Source organism: Barbus barbus (genome assembly GCF_936440315.1).
Source record: "Barbus barbus genome assembly, chromosome: 10".
Taxonomy (NCBI): domain Eukaryota; kingdom Metazoa; phylum Chordata; class Actinopteri; order Cypriniformes; family Cyprinidae; genus Barbus; species Barbus barbus.
The window spans coordinates 33,080,206-33,103,052 of NC_136738.1; the positions used below are offsets into that span (position 1 = coordinate 33,080,206).

At 36.3% G+C, this 22,847-nt stretch overlaps 2 protein-coding genes across 2 annotated transcripts in view; one reads left to right on the forward strand and one right to left on the reverse strand.

Annotated features, from left to right (window-relative positions):
* LOC306876142 (TBC1 domain family member 8-like) overlaps positions 1-20,282 on the forward strand; it is a 32,708-nt gene extending 12,426 nt beyond the window's left edge. Inside the window, exons 6-20 of the mRNA XM_079427110.1 lie at positions 851-1,058; positions 1,344-1,541; positions 1,828-1,989; positions 3,700-3,850; positions 6,258-6,472; positions 7,553-7,670; positions 8,404-8,689; positions 9,398-9,503; positions 10,636-10,734; positions 10,843-10,911; positions 13,811-14,063; positions 15,234-15,299; positions 16,338-16,424; positions 16,956-17,056; positions 18,418-20,282. Coding sequence (XP_079283236.1) covers positions 851-1,058; positions 1,344-1,541; positions 1,828-1,989; positions 3,700-3,850; positions 6,258-6,472; positions 7,553-7,670; positions 8,404-8,689; positions 9,398-9,503; positions 10,636-10,734; positions 10,843-10,911; positions 13,811-14,063; positions 15,234-15,299; positions 16,338-16,424; positions 16,956-17,056; positions 18,418-18,726 — 2,428 coding nt within the window. The 3' untranslated portion in view covers positions 18,727-20,282. The remainder of the gene's footprint in view (positions 1-850; positions 1,059-1,343; positions 1,542-1,827; positions 1,990-3,699; positions 3,851-6,257; positions 6,473-7,552; positions 7,671-8,403; positions 8,690-9,397; positions 9,504-10,635; positions 10,735-10,842; positions 10,912-13,810; positions 14,064-15,233; positions 15,300-16,337; positions 16,425-16,955; positions 17,057-18,417) is intronic.
* LOC306876143 (large ribosomal subunit protein eL31-like) lies at positions 20,270-22,844 on the reverse strand. The gene is made up of 5 exons (XM_079427111.1): positions 22,795-22,844; positions 21,873-21,973; positions 21,333-21,458; positions 21,143-21,255; positions 20,270-20,355 (listed from the first exon to the last, which is right to left on the reverse strand). Exons 2-5 carry the CDS (start codon positions 21,971-21,973, stop codon positions 20,324-20,326), a joined length of 372 nt encoding a protein of 123 aa, XP_079283237.1. The 5' UTR covers positions 22,795-22,844; the 3' UTR covers positions 20,270-20,323.
* Between the last annotated feature and the right edge of the window lie 3 nt (positions 22,845-22,847).

Sequence of the window (22,847 nt, forward strand, 5' to 3'; positions counted from 1 at the left end):
ACGCTGTAAAGTGAAACATCGCCAGGCCGCTGGCGCCCTCTACAGGTATTTGTTATAAATCCTGGTGGATGCTGCACATTGGTGGTGGTTGAGGAGATTGCCCCCTTGTATGTAAAGCGCTTTGAGCGCCTTGAAAGCGCTATATAAATTCAACAAATTATTATTATTATAAACTTACACTGAACAAAATTCTAAACGCAACACCTTTGATTTTGCCCCCATTTTTCATGAGCTGAACTCAAAGATCTAAGACTTTTTCTGTGTACACAAAAGGCCTATTTCTCTCAAATATTGTTCACAAATCTGTCTAAATCTGTGTTAGTGAGCACTTCTCCTTTGCCGAGATAATCCATCCACCTCAAAGGTGTGGCATATCAAGATGCTGATTAGACAGCATGATTATTGCACAGGTGTGCCTTAGGCTGGCTACAATAAAAGACCACTCTAAAATGTGCAGTTTTACTGTATTGGGGGGTCCGAAAACCGCCGTTTGTGTACATAGAAAAAGTCTTAGATCTTTGAGTTCAGCTCAGGAAAAATGGGGGCAAAAACAAAAGTGTTGCGTTTAATTTTGTTCAGTGTATAATACTTAATGTACTTCAGTTGGTTATTTCATATTATGTAGTATAAAGTTGCCACAGGCATTGCATGCTTTGCATGTGCTGCATGTTATTTGTACCATTTTGTTTTATTCATTTATTTATTAGAATTTGAAAGAAAATAACAATATTGTGATCTCTGATTTTAGTCCTCGAAAACCAAAAAATGAGTGCTTAAAGTCCTTGAAAGTCCTGGAATTTCATTTTGCAGTTTCTGTACGAACCCTGGTGTGTGTTTGTGTCTCTCACAGGGTGTTGGAGGAACAGGCTCTCAGGCAGCATGTGCTCTCTCTGTTTGGCTTGCCACGGGCCGAGCGTCTGCAGGAAGTGATGTCATGCTCGGTTTGGACTCCTCACGCCCGCTGCCACACGCCGGGTACGGTCTACACCACAGACGGGTATCTGTGCTTCAGCAGCCGTGAGGAGGGCCAGTGTACTCTCATCATACCCCTCGCAGAGGTACAGACTCATCATCAGCTGCTCAGTAACGGTGCTATAAAATCAAAATGTATAATAAATGTATCAATAAGGACAAAACACACCATAAATTTATCAATAAGGTCTTTTTAATCAAATCAAACCAGAAACAACAGTAGCAATGAACCCAAACTCCATCATGGGACGGAAATGGAGGAAATCTTGACAAACCAAACTCAGCTAACACATGATTTCCTCCATGAGGAGAGATGATGTATTAATGAAACCCTCATTAAAGTGTGTGTGTGTGTGTGTGTGTGTGTGCAGATCCTCTCCATTGAGAAGGCGGAGAGCACCAGCACTCTTCCTAACCCCGTCATCATCAGCGTCCGCTGTAAGCGAGCGTTCCAGCTGATCGAGCTGCTCCATCGGGACGAGCTGGTGGAGAACATCAGACACCGGCTGCGCGATCTGCACTGGAAACAGAACCTGATCCGCGGACACGACCAGCGCAAGAAATCCACAGTATGAGTCCTGAAACTCTCTGTCTCAGCGAGGGCAGCTGACAGATCTCACTGATATTTAAACACTGCTCGTTCTTCTAAGCTTTGTACATATTAGAATAGGTCACTAGTAATAATTCATGGAAGGCTTGATCTCATATTAATCACTGTACATGATGCTGAACATGTACATTTACCAAATATATATAAAAATTAACATTGAATATCATCAAAAGAATAGTTTTTCTTTTTAATGCAAAGCATGTTCAGTGTGAAGCAGCTCTTATAATGCAGCGCATGTTTTCTAGATCTCCACCACACCATACTACACCTTCTGTTACGACACCGTCCAATCAGACGAAGAGGACAGCAGCGCCATCATCTCTGATAAAGCTCTGCGTCACACGGTCCACACGGACCTCATGCCCACATTCCACCCCAGCCAATCAGACGCTCAGAACAAGACCAGTGTGAGTGACCATGATCACTTTCAGATACTATTATCATTTTTAGCAATATTTTTCTTTTTATATTTTCAGTTTTCATTTCAATTTTAGTTTTTTCTTTTTTTTTAGTTTTTAATAGTTTTTTAATTAATTTTTATTTCAGTTTTAGTTTAGTTTGGAGTGTAAAGCTAAACTAAAGTAAAATGAGAAATGTTGCATTTGCAACCAGCTGAAAAAAAATAAAATTAAAAAACTAGTGCTGTCAAACGATTAATAGCATCCAAAATAAAAGTTTTGTTTACATAATATATTTATGCGTACTGTTTATTTCTGTATATATAAATACACACATTCAGTTTATATTTGGAAAATATTTGCATGTATATACATTTATATTATTATATTATATATAAATATATTTAATATATAAACATAACATATTTTTCTTAAATATGTACATGCGTGTGTGTGTGTGTGTATATATATATATATATATATATATATATATATATATATATATATATATATATATATATATATATATATATATATATATATATATATATATATATATATATATATATATATATATATATATATATATATATATATATATATAATAATAATAATATACACAGTACACACACACATAGTATGTACACAAAAACTCTTATTTTGGATGCGATTAATCATTTGACAGCACAAAAAAATAAATAAATAAAAATCAGTTAATGTTTATTTCAAGTAATGATTTTTTTTTGTGGTTTTAATTTGAACTTTCGTTGTAGTTTTAATTATCTATGATAACCCTGGAACAGAGCTACATCACTTTCCTGAACAGAATGAAGATGTTTGTCTTATTTTGCTCCAAAAACAAAGAATTCATCACAATCAAAATGATGCATTTTATTTTTTATTTAACCTTTATTTAACCAGAAGGGACTCTCTGAGATTAAATCTCTTTCGCAGGAGTGTCCTGGCCAAAATAGGCAGCAATACATCAATTTCATCACAGAATGTTACAACACAAACAAGCTAGAGACACTTAAAAACAGTTACATATCGAGTCGATTTCCATTTGCCGAATGACGGCTTTAAAATGATCCAAAGACAGCAAATTCTGTTGACTTTGTATATCTTTTATTAATTCGAATTACGTAATTAGCTGATGTTATACTCTCCATGTTCAATGCATATTGTTCAGCTTATGGCTGGAATCATGTTTTGTGTGTGTGTACTGGCCGTATTCAAATAAACCAATAAATAAATGAATAAAACTGAACTTTAAAAAATGAATGCATTATAGTAATGAGATTTTGGAGATAAATTGTGTTTAATTGTCATAAAACTAATCACATCCAAAAAATCTTAAAGGGATATTTCCCCCATTTTGTCATAATTTCCTCAGCCTCGTGTTGCTCCAAATATGTTAGTAACCAAACAGCTTCTGGTCCCCATTGACTTCCATAATATTTCTTTCTGTATTATGGAAGTCAAAGTCAACGGTTTAGCTCCCAACATTCTTCAAACTCTCTTTTTTTGTGCTCAACAGAAGAAAGAAACTCATGCAGGTTTGGGCCAACTTGAGGGAGAGTGAATGATGACAGAATTTTAATTTTTTTGGTGAACTGTCCCTTTAAGTCTTCTAAAAATAGGCTTGATGCTAAATGCAGTTTTGCATGCAATTCTTCTTTTTGTCGTATTGTGGGCTGAACATGTTTTTGTCTCCATCAGAACACGGAGCAGGTTCGAGAGCGTTTGTGGGAGGATCACTTCACTGAGTTCGGTCGTGGCGTTCACATGTTCCGCACGGATAAAATCCGTAAGCTGGTGGCGCTGGGGATCCCCGAGTCTCTGCGCGGACAGCTGTGGCTCAACTTCTCCGGTGAGAGATGGAAACGAAGAAAGAGAGAAGTTGACAGGGTGACACAAAACAAAAGAAAGTCACTTCCATGATGTTTTTAGTCATTCTATATAAGTCCAGCTCAAGCCTCTGAGCAGACACTCACTTCCCCTTCTGCTGCTTTGTGTAGAGATGCTCATTTGGTTATTTATGTGGATCATCTGCTCCTCATACACAGTCTGTGCTCACAAGAGCTTTATCACATGCTGCACAATTATGTAACTAATTTTGAAGTGATTTGCACCACCGATAAAAAGTTTAGAATAATTATTTTACCTTAAATTTAACAAAAAAATTGTTAAATATTATTACAGTTTAAAACAGCTGTTTTCTATGTGAATATGTGTTAAACTGTAATGTATTTCTGTGATCTGCAGCTGTATTTTCAGCATCATTACTCCAGTCTTCAGTGTCACATGATCTTCAGAAATCATAATAATATACTGATTTACTGCTCAACAAACATTTCTGATTATTATCAATGTTGAACACAGTTTGGAGTAAGTAAGGTAAAAAAAAAAGAAAAAGAAATGAATACTTTTATTTATAAAGGATGCATTAATTAAATTTATCAAGTGTCAGTAAAGACGTTTATAATGTTACAAAAGATTTCTATTTCTAATAAATGCTGTTCCTCTGAACTTTCTGTTCATCTGTGAATCCTGAAAAATAAAATGTATGAGTTTCCACAAAAATATCGTGCAGCACAACTGTGTTCAGCATTGATAATAATCAGAAATGTTTGTTGAGCAGTAAATCAGTATATTATTATGATTTCTGAAGATCATGTGACACTGAAGACTGGAGTAATGATGCTGAAAATACAGCTGCAGATCACAGAAATACATTACACTTTAACACATATTCACATAGAAACAGCTGTTTTACATTCTAATAATATTTCACTGTTTTTATGGTATTTTTAGTAGATAAATGCAGTCTTGGTGAGTAGAAGAGACTGAAGGCTATCCTATAAGCCTCGGCATGGATGGCATGGTGTTCTCAACGCGTAGCAGAAAGATCCTAAGTCCAGGCATTAGCTCTCTTTGGGTGATGTTCCCGTTAAAAGTAGAAAAAAGGTATTTTACATAAAATGGTACTTCACCCAGTGCTAATTAATAAAATGCTGTTGTGCTGTCGGTGGAATGGGTGCTCACGGCTACGGTAAGAACCGTGTGTTCCCCACCATCCACACCTTTCCCTGACTAATTGCCACACCTGTAAATATACCCAACTCCCAGTGACGTGCCACCCAGTGCAATACTCCCCCAAGTGGCTCAAATAAATAATAGCTAAAGGTGAATATAATGGCTCCTACAGAGCCTGAACTACAAAAGCATTAAAAATATTAATTATTCCAATTTCTTGGCCAGTAGTTTATTAATTTTCTCAAATAATTAGAAAAACTAAAGAGAAAAGATACAGTAACTTCATGTAAATCTGGTGGTTATTAATATCCCTCTGCATGCTGTGTGAACCCATGATCCAAAATTTAATGTTTGGTAAATATTTCTTACAACCATTTTCACCTTATTTGTATTAAAGTAGATTTTTATTCCTATGACCATGGAGTTATTGTCTGATCTTTATTAATGTCAATCAGCACATATACAAGGCGAGTCAAAACAAAAACATCAAGGCACATTGTGATTAGTGACTTATGGATCCTCATATGTTTGTTTCTATGTTTAATGTGAGGAATATTCTGTGTGTCATTCAGAGAAGACTTTAGTCATTCTAGATAAACTCATTTAGAGCTCAGGGAAACGTTCCTTAGAGAATTACAACCACCATCTCTCTTTCTTTTAATTTGACTTTGTCACATCATTCTATAGAAGTCTGTTTCTGCCAATAAATAAATAAAAAAGGTCATTGCGACTTTTTCTCACAATTCTGACTTTTTTCTCGGAATTGCAAGGTTATATCTTGAAATTGTGACTTTTTTTATTTTTATTTTCTTTTTCTTTATAAGACGCAATTGAGAGTTTATAAAGTCCAATTTTGAGAGAAAAAAAGACTGTTCTCAGCATTGCAAGTGTATATCTCACAATTCTGACTCGCAATTGCATCTTATAAAGAAAATAAAAATAAAAAGTCACAATTCTCAGACAAAGTCAATTGCGAGTTTGTATTTTGCAATTCTGCCTTTATAACTCATAATTTTGAGTTTATATCTCGCCATTCTGAGAATAAAAGTCAAGCCACCTTTATAAGCAGCTTTACAGTATCAAATAGGAAAATAGTGTGTCAAAAAAGTCCGAATTATGAGTTTGTATCACGCAATTCTGAGAGAAAAAGTCGCAATTTCCTTTCATTTGTTTATTCATTGGCGGGAACAGGCTTCTGAAGCGTGTGTTTGTGTGTATCATCTCTGTATCTCGTCTCTCAGACGCCTGTTCCTCGCTGGCAGCTCATCCCAGCTACTACACGGATCTGCTGGAGAAATGCAGAGGAGAAACCAGCATCGCCACAGAGGAGATTGAGCGAGATCTGCACCGCTCGCTGCCGGAGCATCCAGCCTTCCAGAACGAGACGGGAATCTCAGCGCTGCGCCGCGTGCTGACCGCCTACGCCTTCAGAAACCCCGCCATCGGCTACTGCCAGGTGCTGGAGAATCACCCAGACACTAGGGCATAATCACCGTTATTTGGGTCAATATTTGGAATCACACTGCAAAAAATGACTTTTCTTACTTAGTATTTCTGTCTTGTTTTCTAGTATAAATATCTAAACATTCTTGAATCAGGATGCATTTACTTGTAAAATGACTTAAGATGATATGTCTTGTTTTCTGAAAAAAAAAATCAAATTTTAGTTAAATTTTGCTTAAAACAAGCAAATATCTGTCAATGGAGTAAGAAAAATAATCTTAATTCAAAGGCTAAACCAGATTATTTTTCTTGCCCCATATTTTTGCTCGTTTTAAGCAAAATCTTTTTTATCTCACAATTCTGACTTTTTTCTCAGAATTGCGTGATATAAACTCACAATTGCGAGTTAAAGTCTAGTTTTGAGGGGGGGGGGGCTGATATGTTCTATAAGTTTATATCACGCAATTCTGAAATAAATCGTATAAATCATACAATGAGGCGCAATAATCGTTTTATCTTGATTATTGTATCACTGTTATACGCTAGGGGGCGCTATTATGCATCTCCTGAATGAGTCTAGAGTCACTCGATCAAAAACACAGACCAGGAAGACGCAGAAACCAGCACTCTCATATGTTAGCATATGCATATGAAAAATAATGCGATCATCAACACTAACCGCATATAAATGAAAACTGGCTAATGTTATGGAGTGAGATGTCAATCCAGAAAGTGTTCAAGGCAAGCTTTGGGATACTGATGGACGCCATCTACTTTGATAATATTACTGAATATGATCCAGATGTAGTATTTGATAAAATTGTAATTTTGTTCAAAATGTTGCTTTTTTTTTTTTTTTTATGAAACCTACCTAAATTCAAGTGTTGATTAAGAAAACAGTGTGTGAAGCTAGAATAAAACAGATCTTTATTTTTATGTATTGCATGTTCAGATATTCATACAACAAAATATTCTAGGGGCCATGAAATTTTAGTGAGAATCGGAAAGAGTTAATTGCACAGCTCTAGCGGACACTGATCAGATGAAGGAAGTGTGGTGATTTTGTGAGCGCTGACGTGTGTGTTTTCTGCAGTCCATGAACATCCTGGCGTCTGTGATGCTCTTGTACACTAAAGAGGAGGAAGCGTTCTGGCTGCTGGTCACTGTGTGTGAGCGGATGCTGCCCGACTACTTCAACCGCAGGGTCATCGGTGCGTGCTTCACTATCACTCGACACCAACACCATTCCCTTCTCCTCCAGATCACTCTGCTTTGCTCTTTGCTGTTTTTACAGTGTGAGGTAGTAAATGATTTGTGAATGCCACTGATTCAGAGAACCGCAAAAAACTGGTCTAGTTCACATTTCAGAAACAGGGTTATTAGAGGTAACTAAAACTAAAACCATTTACAAAAAAAAAAAAAGAGTAAAATAAATTGGTAACACTTTACAATAAGGTATCATGTGTTAACATTAGTTACTGTATTACCTAACATGAACAAACAATGAACAATGCATTTATTACACTATATATTAATCTTTGTTAATGTTAGTTAATGAAAAGACCGTCATTGTTTATTCATGTTAGTTCAGTGCATTAACTAATGTTAACAAACACAACATGTGGTTTTAATAATGCATTAGTAAATGCTGAAATGAACATTAACTGAAAATAAAATATTAAAATATTTAATAATTTTATTTCATATCGTTTCCAATGCAGCATTTTCTATTTCATTATTGATAAAAAAATAATAAAAACTATATAGACACATTTAAAAAAACAGAAAATGTTATTCAGCTGTTTAAACTTCTGGAATCCTGAAATGTAATGTACAGAAACTATGCGTGATTCATAGATTTGTTTTCTTCCCTCAGCTCTTCCTGAAGCGTGTGTTTGGGTTAGTGCTCGTGTAACGCTGCTGATGTCACTTCCTGTCTGTCAGGAGCTCAGGTGGATCAGTCGGTGTTCGAGGAGCTGATCCGCGAGCGTCTGCCGGAGCTGTCCGAGTGTGTTCCTGACCTCTCTCCGCTGGCGTCGGCGTCGCTCACGTGGTTCCTGACGCTGTTCCTGAGTGTGCTGCCCTTCCGCAGCGCTCTGTGTGTCCTCGACTGCTTCTTCTACCACGGCATCAGAGCTGTCTTCCAGATTGCACTCGCTGTGCTGGACGCTAACACGGCCGAGCTGACCACCTGCAGCGACGACGGACACGCGCTCATGATCCTGACCAGGTGATCCACTCCAGCCGGGACCACACAACCAGTCAGAAGGGTCCACGAGTAACTGAATAAATTATAGTCAGGGAGATTCTAAATGTTGCATGTAAAACGTAAAATACTGTAAAATCTAGTTTAAATAAATGAACACATTAATATTTTTTTATTTCATTAATTATTTCATATCTAATTATTTTCATTAATATGTATCAATATTTAATTTGTAATAATGTCATTAATCATTAAATATTTCACATGCACCAATATTTCATATTTAACCATTTTTACTTGTATGCACCAATATTTCATATTTAAACATTTCATTAATCATTAATATTTCATATTTAATCATATTCATTTATATGCAGCAGTATAACAACCCATAAACCGTAATATTTACCTGCAGTTATTTACAGAAACACTTTAATATGAATAACACCGAGATATACTTCAGTGATCGTTTCTGAGCGAGGATGCATTCAGAGTTTTGAATCGATTCACTGAAACCCTTTGAACTGATTCATATGAATCAAACTTATCAGCTTGTTCTCTGTTTATTATAGTGATGTTTAAACGAGAATTCTTTTATGAACACTAATTTATGAATCACTTATTTGTGATGTGGCTTGATATGAGTCTTCAGCGCTGGTGTCTGTGAGTGATCTGTCTGAGATGCTCAGTGAGTTCTGAAGCAGGTTCATGATTTGATGTGTGTGGTGTTAGTTTCCTGGAGCAGGTCAGACATGAGGAGGAGTCAGACGTTTGTCCTGAAGATGCAGGAGCTTCTCATCATCTGAACATCACCACGCTCATCACTGAAGCGTACGAGGTGCGCACTTCACATCTGTACTGCACATTTATTTATTTAACCAGGAAGGTCCTGCTGAGAGTCAATATCTCCTCTACCAGGGAGCCCTGGTCAAAATAGGCAGCAAAGGACGAAGTTACAAAGAAATACATATCACCACATTTAGTCAAAAGTGATTTACAAATGAGAACAACAGAAGCAATCAAAACAAAAGAACAATAATCTGTGAGTGCTGTGACAAGTCTCGGTTAGCCTAATGCAGTACACATAGCAAGTGTTTTAAATAATAAATAAAAAGAAAACAAGTGTGTGTGTATATCAGTGTGTTTTTTTTAATATAAAAAAGATTAATACATTATAGTTATTTATAATATAAATTATGAAGACATAATATATACATAGTATAAATACATGTAAATATTTTCTAAACATATACTGTATGTGTATTTATATATACATACACAGTACACGCAATTATTATGCAAACAAAAACTTTTATTTTGGATGCGATTAATCGCGATTTATCATTTTACAGTGCTAATATTAGATTATTTTTTGATTTTGTTTGTTATTCTTTCTCCTGGTTTTTATTGTATTTGTACAGCACTATGCTCAACTGCTGTCGTGTTTGTCGGTGCTTAATAAATACATGAAAGGAAATAAAGTAATATGTGACCCTGGAGCACAAAACCAGTCAATTTTTGTTGATATTTTTGAAATTGAGATTTCTACATCATTGTTATGATCGGACAGTATTTGGCTGAGATACAACTATTGAAAATCTGGAATCTGAGGGAGCAAAAAAATCTAAATATTGAGAAAATCTCCTTTAAAGTTGTTCAAATGAAGTTCTTAGCAATGCATATTACTAATCAAAAATTAAGTTTTGATATATTTATGGTAGGAAATTTACTAAATATCTTCATGGAACATGATCTTTACTTAATATCCTAATGATTTTGTATAATGTTGACCCATACAATGTATTGTTGGCTATTGCTACAGATATACCTGTGTTACTGATGACTGCTTTTGTGCAGTTTGATTGACTGAAGTATGTCAGGTCCTGATGAACTCTTAATGTGTGTCCAGTCTGAGATGCTCTAGCTCATCTGGTGTTGTGCTGATCATCTGTTCTTCTGTTTGCTGTCAGAAATTCGGCGGAGTGACGGTGAAGCACGTGGAGATGCTGCGATGCCGTCACCGCGTTCATGTGCTGCAGGCGCACGAGGACACCACCAAAGACAACGCAGTGAGACTCCTTCAGCTGCTCTGAAACGCTTCTGCACACCTCTGTGTCCTGAGGTTAAGTGTGTGTGTGTGTGTGTGTGTGTGTGTGTGTGTGTGTGTGTGTTTGCAGCTGCGGTTGGTCACACCGGATGTGTCTCTGTCGCAGGAAGATCTGTCGGAGCTCTATGACCTCTTCAAGGTGCCACACTGACTCTTGTGACTAGTGTTAATTTTATTTTGATCTATTTTCAGTTTTAGTCTGAAGGTGTGTACGTGAGCCGCGAGTGCATGCATGTGTGTTTATTATTTGAAGGCCAAGTGCCACTAATGTTGTGCTTCTTTAATGTTAAATAAAAGAGTTCATGTTTATTATTGCTGTTTTTTTCCATGGTATGGACTTGGTATCGAGTATCGTGTACTTTTAATAGTATCGGTACCGACTACCAGATTTTTGGTATCGTGTTGGGGGTAAGACATTACAAGTAACGCGCGTTAAGCAATCAGATTACTTTTTTTAAGTAACTTGTAAAGTAACACACTACTACTTAATTTAGAAGGAAAAATAAGTTACTTTTTCAGATAAGTAACAACAGTTCCTGTGTTTCTGATGTATTGAGTGACAGCTCTGGTGATCTTACTGTAGTTCCAGACTAAATATCATCATGATCTTACTGTAGATCTAGACTAAATATCATCATGATCTTACTGTAGATCTAGACTAAATATCTACATGATCTTACTGTAGTTCTAGACTAAATATCAACATGATCTTACTGTAGATCTAGACTAAATATCATCATGATCTTACTGTAGTTCTAGACTAAATATCATCATGATCTTACTGTAGTTCTAGACTAAATATCAACATGATCTTACTGTAGTTCTAGACTAAATATCAACATGATCTTACTGTAGATCTAGACTAAATATCTACATGATCTTACTGTAGTTCTAGACTAAATATCATCATGATCTTACTGTAGTTCTAGACTAAATATCTACATGATCTTACTGTAGTTCTAGACTAAATATCAACATGATCTTACTGTAGATCTAGACTAAATATCAACATGATCTTACTGTAGTTCTAGACTAAATATCAACATGATCTTACTGTAGTTCTAGACTAAATATCTACATGATCTTACTGTAGTTCTAGACTAAATATCTACATGATCTTACTGTAGTTCTAGACTAAATATCTACATGATCTTACTGTAGTTCTAGACTAAATATCTACATGATCTTACTGTAGATCTAGACTAAATATCAACATGATCTTACTGTAGTTCTAGACTAAATATCTACATGATCTTACTGTAGATCTAGACTAAATATCAACATGATCTTACTGTAGATCTAGACTAAATATCAACATGATCTTACTGTAGTTCTAGACTAAATATCAACATGATCTTACTGTAGTTCTAGACTAAATATCAACATGATCTTACTGTAGTTCTAGACTAAATATCTACATGATCTTACTGTAGTTCTAGACTAAATATCTACATGATCTTACTGTAGTTCTAGACTAAATATCAACATGATCTTACTGTAGTTCTAGACTAAATATCTACATGATCTTACTGTAGATCTAGACTAAATATCAACATGATCTTACTGTAGTTCTAGACTAAATATCAACATGATCTTACTGTAGTTCTAGACTAAATATCAACATGATCTTACTGTAGTTCTAGACTATCAACATGATCTTACTGTAGTTCTAGACTAAATATCAACATGATCTTACTGTAGTTCTAGACTAAATATCTACATGATCTTACTGTAGTTCTAGACTAAATATCTACATGATCTTACTGTAGTTCTAGACTAAATATCAACATGATCTTACTGTAGTTCTAGACTAAATATCTACATGATCTTACTGTAGATCTAGACTAAATATCAACATGATCTTACTGTAGTTCTAGACTAAATATCAACATGATCTTACTGTAGTTCTAGACTAAATATCAACATGATCTTACTGTAGTTCTAGACTAAATATCAACATGATCTTACTGTAGATCTAGACTAAATATCAACATGATCTTACTGTAGTTCTAGACTAAATATCAACATGATCTTACTGTAGTTCTAGACTAAATATCTACATGATCTTACTGTAGTTCTAGACTAAATATCTACATGATCTTACTGTAGTTCTAGACTAAATATCTACATGATCTTACTGTAGATCTAGACTAAATATCAACATGATCTTACTGTAGTTCTAGACTAAATATCTACATGATCTTACTGTAGATCTAGTTACTGTAGTTCTAGACTAAATATCTACATGATCTTACTGTAGTTCTAGACTAAATATCAACATGATCTTACTGTAGTTCTAGACTAAATATCTACATGATCTTACTGTAGATCTAGACTAAATATCAACATGATCTTACTGTAGTTCTAGACTAAATATCAACATGATCTTACTGTAGTTCTAGACTAAATATCAACATGATCTTACTGTAGTTCTAGACTAAATATCAACATGATCTTACTGTAGTTCTAGACTAAATATCTACATGATCTTACTGTAGTTCTAGACTAAATATCTACATGATCTTACTGTAGTTCTAGACTAAATATCAACATGATCTTACTGTAGTTCTAGACTAAATATCTACATGATCTTACTGTAGTTCTAGACTAAATATCTACATGATCTTACTGTAGTTCTAGACTAAATATCTACATGATCTTACTGTAGTTCTAGACTAAATATCTACATGATCTTACTGTAGTTCTAGACTAAATATCTACATGATCTTACTGTAGTTCTAGACTAAATAACTACATGTATTTACTCATCTCACCTGCACTAAAACACATTCAGTGTTCCTCAAAATCAATAAAAACAGTCAAATGCAAACTCAGGATATTATACAAATTTGTGTTTGATGTTAGTTATTGCTGAAGCCCTGCCCAGATTTAAAAAGTAACTCAAAAGTAATGTAACGCATGACTTTCCATAAAAAGTAACGTAATTAGTCACTTTTTTATTAAGTAACGCAATATTGTAATGCATTACTTTTAAACGTAAGTTTCCCCAGCACTGATACCGCTGGTTTGTGTTTCAGACGGAGCACTTCATCAGTCTGTACTGGGGTGAGGGCGTCTGCGCCTCCTCGTCTGCGTCTCCTGCTCCTGTGGCGGCGGGCGGCTGCACCGAGCGCTATGTGGTGGATCGAGCTCAGTTTAAGAGTCTGTATGAGCTGCTGACGCCGTGGAGCTGTGGGACACACACGGACACCGTCGCCCAGCGCGCCTTCACCCTGATGGACCAGGACCGAGACGGCCTCGTCACCTTCTCTCAGTTCGCTCAGATGCTAGGTATGCATGTCTTCAGATATCAGACATAGGGCTGGGCCATAAATCCATAACGATAATTACCGTGATATAATTTTCCTCTATAAAGCGATATGAAGAGTTTGATATAATGTTTATGCACCAGAAGCAGAATGAAACCGATGCAAACTCCTCACCTTTCAGTGACAGCTTACTTTTTTGAAATCAAAATAGGTCACCAGTGAGATTTGCTTAGATCCAATGAGAAATCCAATTTGCTCGTCTTGATTTTATGTAAAAGCCTAACCAGAGATGAGAGCTGCAAACGAACTTTATGCTATATGCCCTATGTACACGTCTGTGTGTTATAATGCCTAGTGTATTGTCCCTGTTAAACAAATAAAATAAAGTGTTTTTAGGAGGGGGGGGGGGGGCTTTTACAATACAAGGGTAGCTTTTTAAATTCAGTTATGAAAAGATAGATTGGTTTTATTTGCATTGTAAACGTAAGGCTGATCTTGGCGCTACTAGTTCTTAAGAGACACAGTCTTAACACAAAGCTATGTCTAAAAAGGGTAATATTTGATGTATTTGAGGTCTGAGATGTGGGAACATTTTGCATTTTAGGTCAGCATTGCCGTCTAATCGGCTAATATTGTCTTAAATAGCCTGCATATTAATAAAGACATTTACTGCCACCTGCTGGCAGATTTAGTTTCTTATTTAGAGTATCATTTCATTAAAAAATAAAAAATAAAAACATTTAAGGAATAGTTCACCCAAAAAATGTAAGTTCTGTCATCACTGACTCACCCTCATGTCCTTTCAAACATTTCTTTTGTGGAACATAAAAGAAGGTATTCTGAAGACTCATGAACACACAATACTGAGATGTTTCTCAAATTATCTTCTTTTGTGTTGCATAGTTCATGTTAGGCCACTGTAGCCTAAATGTTAATGTGAAATAAATTTAATATTGAATCAAAATATTTCTTTCTAAAGCTACAATTTGTAATGTCTACTTGATACTTTCTCATTTAACACAAAAATAGCTTTAAGTAATCTTTTGTGGGTATTTTCACAGGCAAACTTATTTTGTGATTAATTAGATTAAATATTTGAATCGACTGACAGCGCTAGAAACAAATGATCGCCCAGCCCTGATGAGACGCAGGTGTGTTTTCCTCCATCACTGACCGCAGTGTTTCTCTGCAGACGTTCTGTTCTGTGCGGAGCTGAGCGAGAAGATCCGGCTGCTGTATCGACTGCACATCCCTCCAGGTTCAGTCCCTTCAGTTAAACACACTGCAGAACATGATGTTCCTGCTCTAATACAGGACTTATCCCTTCCACTGATTAAGACCTAAAACATGTCTTCAATCAAAGCAGAAAATCTTAAATTCTTATTTTTGTCCTGTTTTGCAGTAAAAATATTTAAACATCTCATTTACTGGAGATGCAAAGTGAAGTTTCCTTGCTAAATTAAAAACTAAAAACCATACTTTTAATTAAAAACTAAAGCCATATTAAGACAATTCTGTGTAATTCTTGAAATAAATTGATGTAAAATTCAAATATATATGAAAAAATGAAAAACTCATTGTGTGTAATTGGTCTTAAACATGTCTTTAAAAAGTCTTAAATTTACCATCATAATTCCTGCAGAAACCCTGAAATATCTGAACATTTCTAAAGATAAATTTACTTGACGATCAAAATGACTTAAGATATGAAGCCTTGAAATTGATCAAAATTAATAGATTTTTTGCTTTGAATAAGAAAAAATAGCAAATATCATTAAAATTAACTTGATTCAAAGGGAAAGTTACATTATTTTTTTGACCCCAATGACAGATATTAGTTTTTAAGCAGAAATTCATCATTTGTTTTGATGCATTTTTTCAGAAAACAAGACATGATATCTTAAGTCATTTTGCTTCTCTAGTAAATGTGTCTTGATTTAAGGATGTTTAGATTTTTGTACTGGAAAACAAGACAGAAATACTGAGGAAGATACTGATGTCAAGTCACATTTATTTCTATAGCGCTTTATACAATACAGCTTCACAGTAATAAACAGGAAAATTACTGCTAATGCTGCAGAATTCATCAATTATGAAACAAACTCAATTTCAGCTGTAAAGCAGCTCTACAGAAGACAATAGAGTCATTATTCAGATCAGATCAATTCAGTTCAGTTTTGTTCTCATCTGATGGAGTCAGAGCAGTTCAATCAAATATATTACTGAATATGAACTGTTTTCAAACCTCATGTCCCTTCCTGAAGGTGATTGTTATTAGTGTGTGTGTTCATCTCAGCTCTGAGCGAGGACGCAGAAGACTCGTCTCCTCTGAAGAGTCCAGTGTTGTCCAGCACCAGACCTCTCTATGTCAACCTGCCCAACGGTGTGTGTGTGTGCGTGCATGAGAGTGTGAGAGAGTGTGCGTGTGTGTGTGTGTGTGTGTGTGTGTGTGTGTGTGAGAGAGAGTGCGTGTGTGTGTATGAGAGTGTGAGAGAGTGAGTGTGTGTGCGTGTGTACGTACGTGTGTGTGTGTGTGAGAGAGTGTGTGAGTGTGTGTGCGTGCATGAGAGTGTGAGAGAGTGCGTGCGTGTGTGTGTGAGAGAGTGAGTGTGTGTGTGTGAGAGAGAGTGTGCGTGCATGAGAGTGTGAGAGAGTGCGTGCGTGTGTGTGTGAGAGAGTGAGTGTGTGTGTGTGTGCATGTGTGTGTGAGAGAGAGTGTGTGTGTGTATGAGAGTGTGAGAGAGTGAGTGTGTGTGCGTACGTACGTGTGTGTGTGTGAGAGTGTGAGAGAGTGAGTGAGTGTGTGTGCGTGAGAGAGTGCATGAGTTTGAGTGTGTGAGAGAGAGTGTGTGTGTGTGTGTGTGTGAGAGAGAGTGTGTGCGTGTGTAATGATGTGCTTCTCGTGTGTCTGCAGGAGAGAGGAAGAGTTATGAAGAGCAGCTGCAGCAGATGCTTCTGGACCTGAGCAGAGGGAAGGAGAAGAACGAGGAGAAGCCTCTTCCTCACATGAACCAGGTGAAGCTTCAGTGTGTGCCTGCGTTCCATCTCTCAGAAGATCACTGCAGTAAACGAGGGAACTGTCACACTCTCGTTAGTTAGTTCAGTAGCTCAGTATACACATGCATTAACAGTCGAACACGTTGGATGATACTTCATCTTTAAAACACACGGCACACGACAAGAAAAAAACATCGATGTTTATTCATTAAGCAGATGCTTTTATCCAAATGAGGATCATCACAAACACGTTTTCATTAAAGCCAAAATATAGTACATAACGGCAAGTTTAAAGATGCACAAAAGGAGAAACAGAACAAATATTTATTTTTTAATATATGTATTTATTTACTTTAACAGATTCTTCTTATAACTGTTTAGAGCTGGAGACAAAAATCGAAATGCGATTTTTCTGATAAAAATTGTAATCACAATTAAAAATGTGATTTTTAAAAAGAAATCTAGGTTTGCTGTGCTTGTTTGTAGGGCTGCACTATTTGACAAACATTTAGTGATTTTATATATCAATATGGCTATAAAATTATGATGATGATAATAATAATCATTATTATTATTATTGTTAGAATAATAATTGTTGTTGTTGTTGTTAATGATTGTAATATTTCACTATAAAATAAAAAAATTGAGGATAAAAAAATAATTTAACATTTAGAACTCAAATATTTTTGTCTTAATTTCTTAATTTTCAAACGTTAAACCAACTTTTTTGATAAACTGCAAAAATATAAAAATATATAAATTACTGAATTAAAATAAATATTACTGTTGTAATACTTAACTGTAAAATGTAAAAAAATCAAGTATTAAAAATAATTACAACTATCAAATTACAACACTATTATTTATGTCTTAATTTCTTCATTTTTAAACAGTAAACATCAAACTTTTATTTTGATGGAAACCAGGAGGCGGCTTACACCGCAAAAAATAGTCAAATAGTCTTCCTTAGTATGTGTCTTGTTTTCTAGCATAAATATCTAAAGATTCTTGAATCAAGATGCATTTATTTGACAAAAAAAAATCATTTGACAGCAAAAATATCTACCAATGGGGTAATAAAAATAATCTTAATTCAAAGGCTAAACAAGATTATTTTTCTTGCCCCATTGGCAGATATTTTTGCTTGTTTTAAGCAAAAACTAACAAAAATTTGATATTTCTTTCAGAAAACAAGAATCTTTAGATATTTATACTATAAAAGAAGACTTAAGAAAATAATGTTTTGCATTGTAAAGGTTGTCTTTCCTTGACAAACCCCGGCGGATCACGAGCTGCTCGTGTGTAAATGAACACAGTGCTTTTGATTCTTTGAGCTCTATGGCAGTGTTGATTTTCTGTGGTGTGTTGTGTCCCGTCAGCACCAGTTCATCCAGTTCTGTAAGACGCTCTACAGCATGTTTCAGGGCGATCCGGGCGAGGCCGAGCTCTTCCAGGCCATCGGGATGGTGGCCAGCCTCGTGCTGCAGATCGGAGAGGCGCGACAGAGCGACCAGAGCCGGAGCGAGGAGCACTGGTCAGCCAGCTTCGAGCAGATCCTGGCCTCTTTACTGACCGAGCAAGTGCTGGTCAACTTCCTGGAGCGGCCCGTGGAGCCCAGCGCCAGAATCAGCTCCGCCAAGCCCCGGCAGTATCAGGAGCGCGCCGGGCTGCTGATGATCTCGCCCTGACCCTGACCAGAGACCCACGTCTGTACAATCCCATGATGCCGCTGGGGTGAGCCGGACTCCCCTCAGCTGAAGCTGTGTTTATCAGTATTCCAGCGCATTACTCTCACGTCTGCAGCACTCTTTACTTTGCAGATTTTAAGTAAATACGAAGCAAGTTCAGTCTGAGAGGATTGAACCGTTTACACGTTACTGACCGAATGAACAAAACTCACATGAAGGAAATATTGATCGTTATTATGATAACTGTTCCAGCAGCTGAATGATTCTGAATCATAAACACCAGATGAATCTGACTCCTGCTCAATTGCTGCAGCGCTCAGTGTGTTTGTCATTTTATATTTATGCTGCGAAAATGTTCTTTTTCTGTATGCTTTTTTTTTTTTTTTTGTCTTGTTTTCCTGTATAAATATCTAAACATCCTTAAATCAATAAACATTTACTGGAGAAGAAAAATAAACATATGAAGACTTGTTTTCTGAAAAATAATCAAAATTATAGAAGCCTTTTTCTGTCACTTTATTCAAAACAAAAGGTCATTATGACTTCTTTTCCTTCAGAATTCTGATATATAAACTCAATTATATATAATATTAATATTTTTTCCCCTAAGAATCTGACTTAACTCTCAATTGCAAGTTTATCTCACAATCCTGATCATTTTTTTAAGTCAGAATTGTGAAAGTGTTTATTTTTTCTTCTGAGGTGGAAACAGGCTTCCTCATAAAATAAAGTTCATTTTTGCTTCAAACATGGAAAAAATATCTGCCAATCGGGTAATAAATATAACATTCCCCTTTGAATACATTTTATTTGTTTAATTGAGATTTATCTTACCTAACTGGCAACATTTTTTTTCTTGTTTTAAGCAAAAGCTCACTTAAATTTGTTACATTTTTCACAAAACAAGCCTTCGTATATTCATCTCCAGTAAATCTTGAATGAAGAATGTTTAGATATTTAAACAGAAGACAGAAATACCAAGAACATCATTTTTGCAGCGTGTTATTTAAAATATGCAAAGTAAAGCATGTTTGTTGATGATCTGTACTAGATACCGACACTTTCTGAACAAACTGATCCAGTTTCATCACTTTGTCTCTGAATTACTGGTGTGTGAACAAACCTTGTTTAATTTGTGAGTGCATGTATTTGCCTGATTTTTCTTTAAACACCTCTCAGATCTATAAAGTGCCTTAAAACCCATCAGCCATACGACTGATCCTCAGTCAGCTTTACTGTGCCTCGGAAACTCTCAAACACTGTGAAAACCAAAGGGACCACGGTTAGTTCTGGATTTAAGCGTCTGAAGGCAGTTAGTGGTCAAACACTGCGGTCATGACTCAGAAACTCAACAGAAGATGGAACGTAGCATGAGATATTCATGATCAGATTGTGAAATCCTGTACAATCACGGCTCAAGCCTACCTGAATGATTACAGCTTTAAACGAGTTATTTGCTGCACAGATGTTGTGCTGATTTTATTCTCTACAGTCTGATCTCAATGCCTACACATGCCACAAAACTCATCTGACAAGAAATAAATCATCCACAACAGAATCCTTTTATGTTTTTATTCCAACAAGCACGAAGAGAAACTTAATTTTCATCCACATTCACAGTCTGAAGACCTGCAAACACACATGAAAAGCAAAGTTAGAAACAGTAGAGATGTTTTAAAATACGCAGATACTCAGACATTTCCTTCAGTAATGAGCCGAACACCCAGTATATGATTCATTAAGAGGAGCATTACATGCATGTGCAGGTGTGAGGACCGATGCATGAAGCCGTTTCCACCGCTCAATAAGACCACTGCACATTATCACAATTCTGACTTTAAAACACACAACTGCAAGTTATAAAGTGCAACTGAAGAAGAACAAAACTGCTTAAAATTGCAAGTTTATATCTTGCAATTAGAAAAAAAGTCAGAAGTTACTTTATTTCTCAGAATTGAGTTAAAATCTTACAATTGAGTTTTTCTTGTAGTTGCAAGTTTACATCATGCAATTCTGACTATTTCTCATAATTACATTTATCACAATTCTCACTTTATAACAAACGCAAGCCAACTGAGGAAAAGTACTTTTCATGTTCATATCTCACAATTCTGAGGAAAAGACAAATTTGACTATCTCTCAGAATTCTGACTTTTTTTCCTTCAGATTTGGGAGTTATTCTGCAATTCCAACTTTATAACATGCAAATAAGTTTATATCTCGCAATTGATTAAAATGAATTAATTTCTCAGAAGTGGGAGTTAAATTCTTAGTGTTTTCTTGCAGCTGCAAGTTTATATCTTGCAATTCTGACTTGATCAGTATTACGAGTTTATAAATCACACAATTCTAAGAAAAAAGTCAGAATGAAGTATTTTAAATCAGCGGCAGAGACTGAACGAGGGTGCATCCTCACCTTTGTAGGTGGTGACGGGGACGTATGTGACGAGGGTGTACAGCTTGTTGGGAGAATCTTCATCTTCGTTGCGTTTCCGGGACAGACGCACACGCATGCGGTACGGCACGTTCCTGCAGAACAACACAGTCAGCCACAGACAGATAACACAGACAGATCCGCTGAAGCCGTCGGGACCAGACTCACTCACCGGACACCTTTGGCCCACACGGCCTTGTTCAGACGCGTGTCGATGCGGACGTCAGGCGTGCCCATCTCCTTCACCGCAAACTTACGGATCTCCTTCAGCGCGCGAGGAGCTCTGCTCTTGAAGGAGCTGCCGGAGGAGGACAGGAGTTAAAGGGATAGTTCACCTAAAGATGAAGACTAGCACATGATGTACTCATCCTCGGTGTATCTGACTCTTCTTTCAGACCAATCCAATAGCAGTGTATATTTATTTAATGCCATGTCAGCATCATAGGCTATTTTCATGGAAAAAAACTATTAAAAAAAAATACACGTAAAGTGCATTTAATATATTGTACTTTGAAGGAAGTATTAGCATTGTGTTTGTAAAACCACCCATCCACTGCCATTCTAAAGCTTGGAAGAGCCAGGATGTGTTAACTATAACTCCGACTGGATTGGTCTGAAAGAGGAGTCATATACACAGAAGACGAGTAAAACCTGTGCTAGTCTTCATTCTGTGGTGAAGCATCCCTGTAATGGTTAGTGGAGCAGGACTCACATGCCGTGGATGCGCTTGTGGATGTTGATGGTGTACTCGCGGGTCACCACCTCATTGATGGCGGAGCGGCCCTTCTTCTTCTCGCCCTTCTTAGGTGCCATCTGAACACAAACAGACATTGAACACCCCAGCTGAAAAAACACTGGCAATAATATGACATTTTCTTCAACTGAATACACTAAAAATGATTCGAAGCGTACTAAAATGAGCCGTCTTGGGACACCATGAATATGAACTAAATGTGTCCCTGGAGCACAAAACCAGACACGGGTCAATATTTCTGAAACTGAGATTTATACATCATCTGAAAATCTGGAATCTGAGGGAGCAAAAAAATCTAAATATTGAGAAAATCTCCTTTAAAGTTGTTCAAATGAAGCTCTTAGCAATGCATATTACTAATCAAAAATGAAGTTTTGATATATTTACGGTAGGAAATTTACTAAATATCTTCATGGAACATGATCTTAATATCTTAATGATTTTTGTCATAAAAGAGAAATGTATAATTTTGATCCATACAGTGTATTGTTGGTTATTGCTACAGATATACCTGTGTTACTCATGACTGCTTTTGTGCTGCAGGGACACAGATATAAGGTTTTAACACACTATCTGTGTTCAGTTCATTTGAAGCACTCCACACTCAAGCATCACTGCAGGAACATCTTCAATCATCAGTTATTATAATAAACCGCGGAGTTCAGAAAAGCTGCTCATGTGAAAGAATCGATTATCAGAACACGATCATCCACATTAACGCATTTAATCGCTGCCAGCGGCGCTTAAAACACAGCAGACCGCGTCAGAGTGATCGATAACGTGCCTACACACTCAAATACGACATTACACCGCATTATTAGAGATTAATAGCGCGGATGATGCTGGATTTATAAACCATAACCGAGAGGAAGATACTCACTCTGTACGGACAACGAAGGAAAGGAAGCGCGGTGGATTGTGGGACACATACAA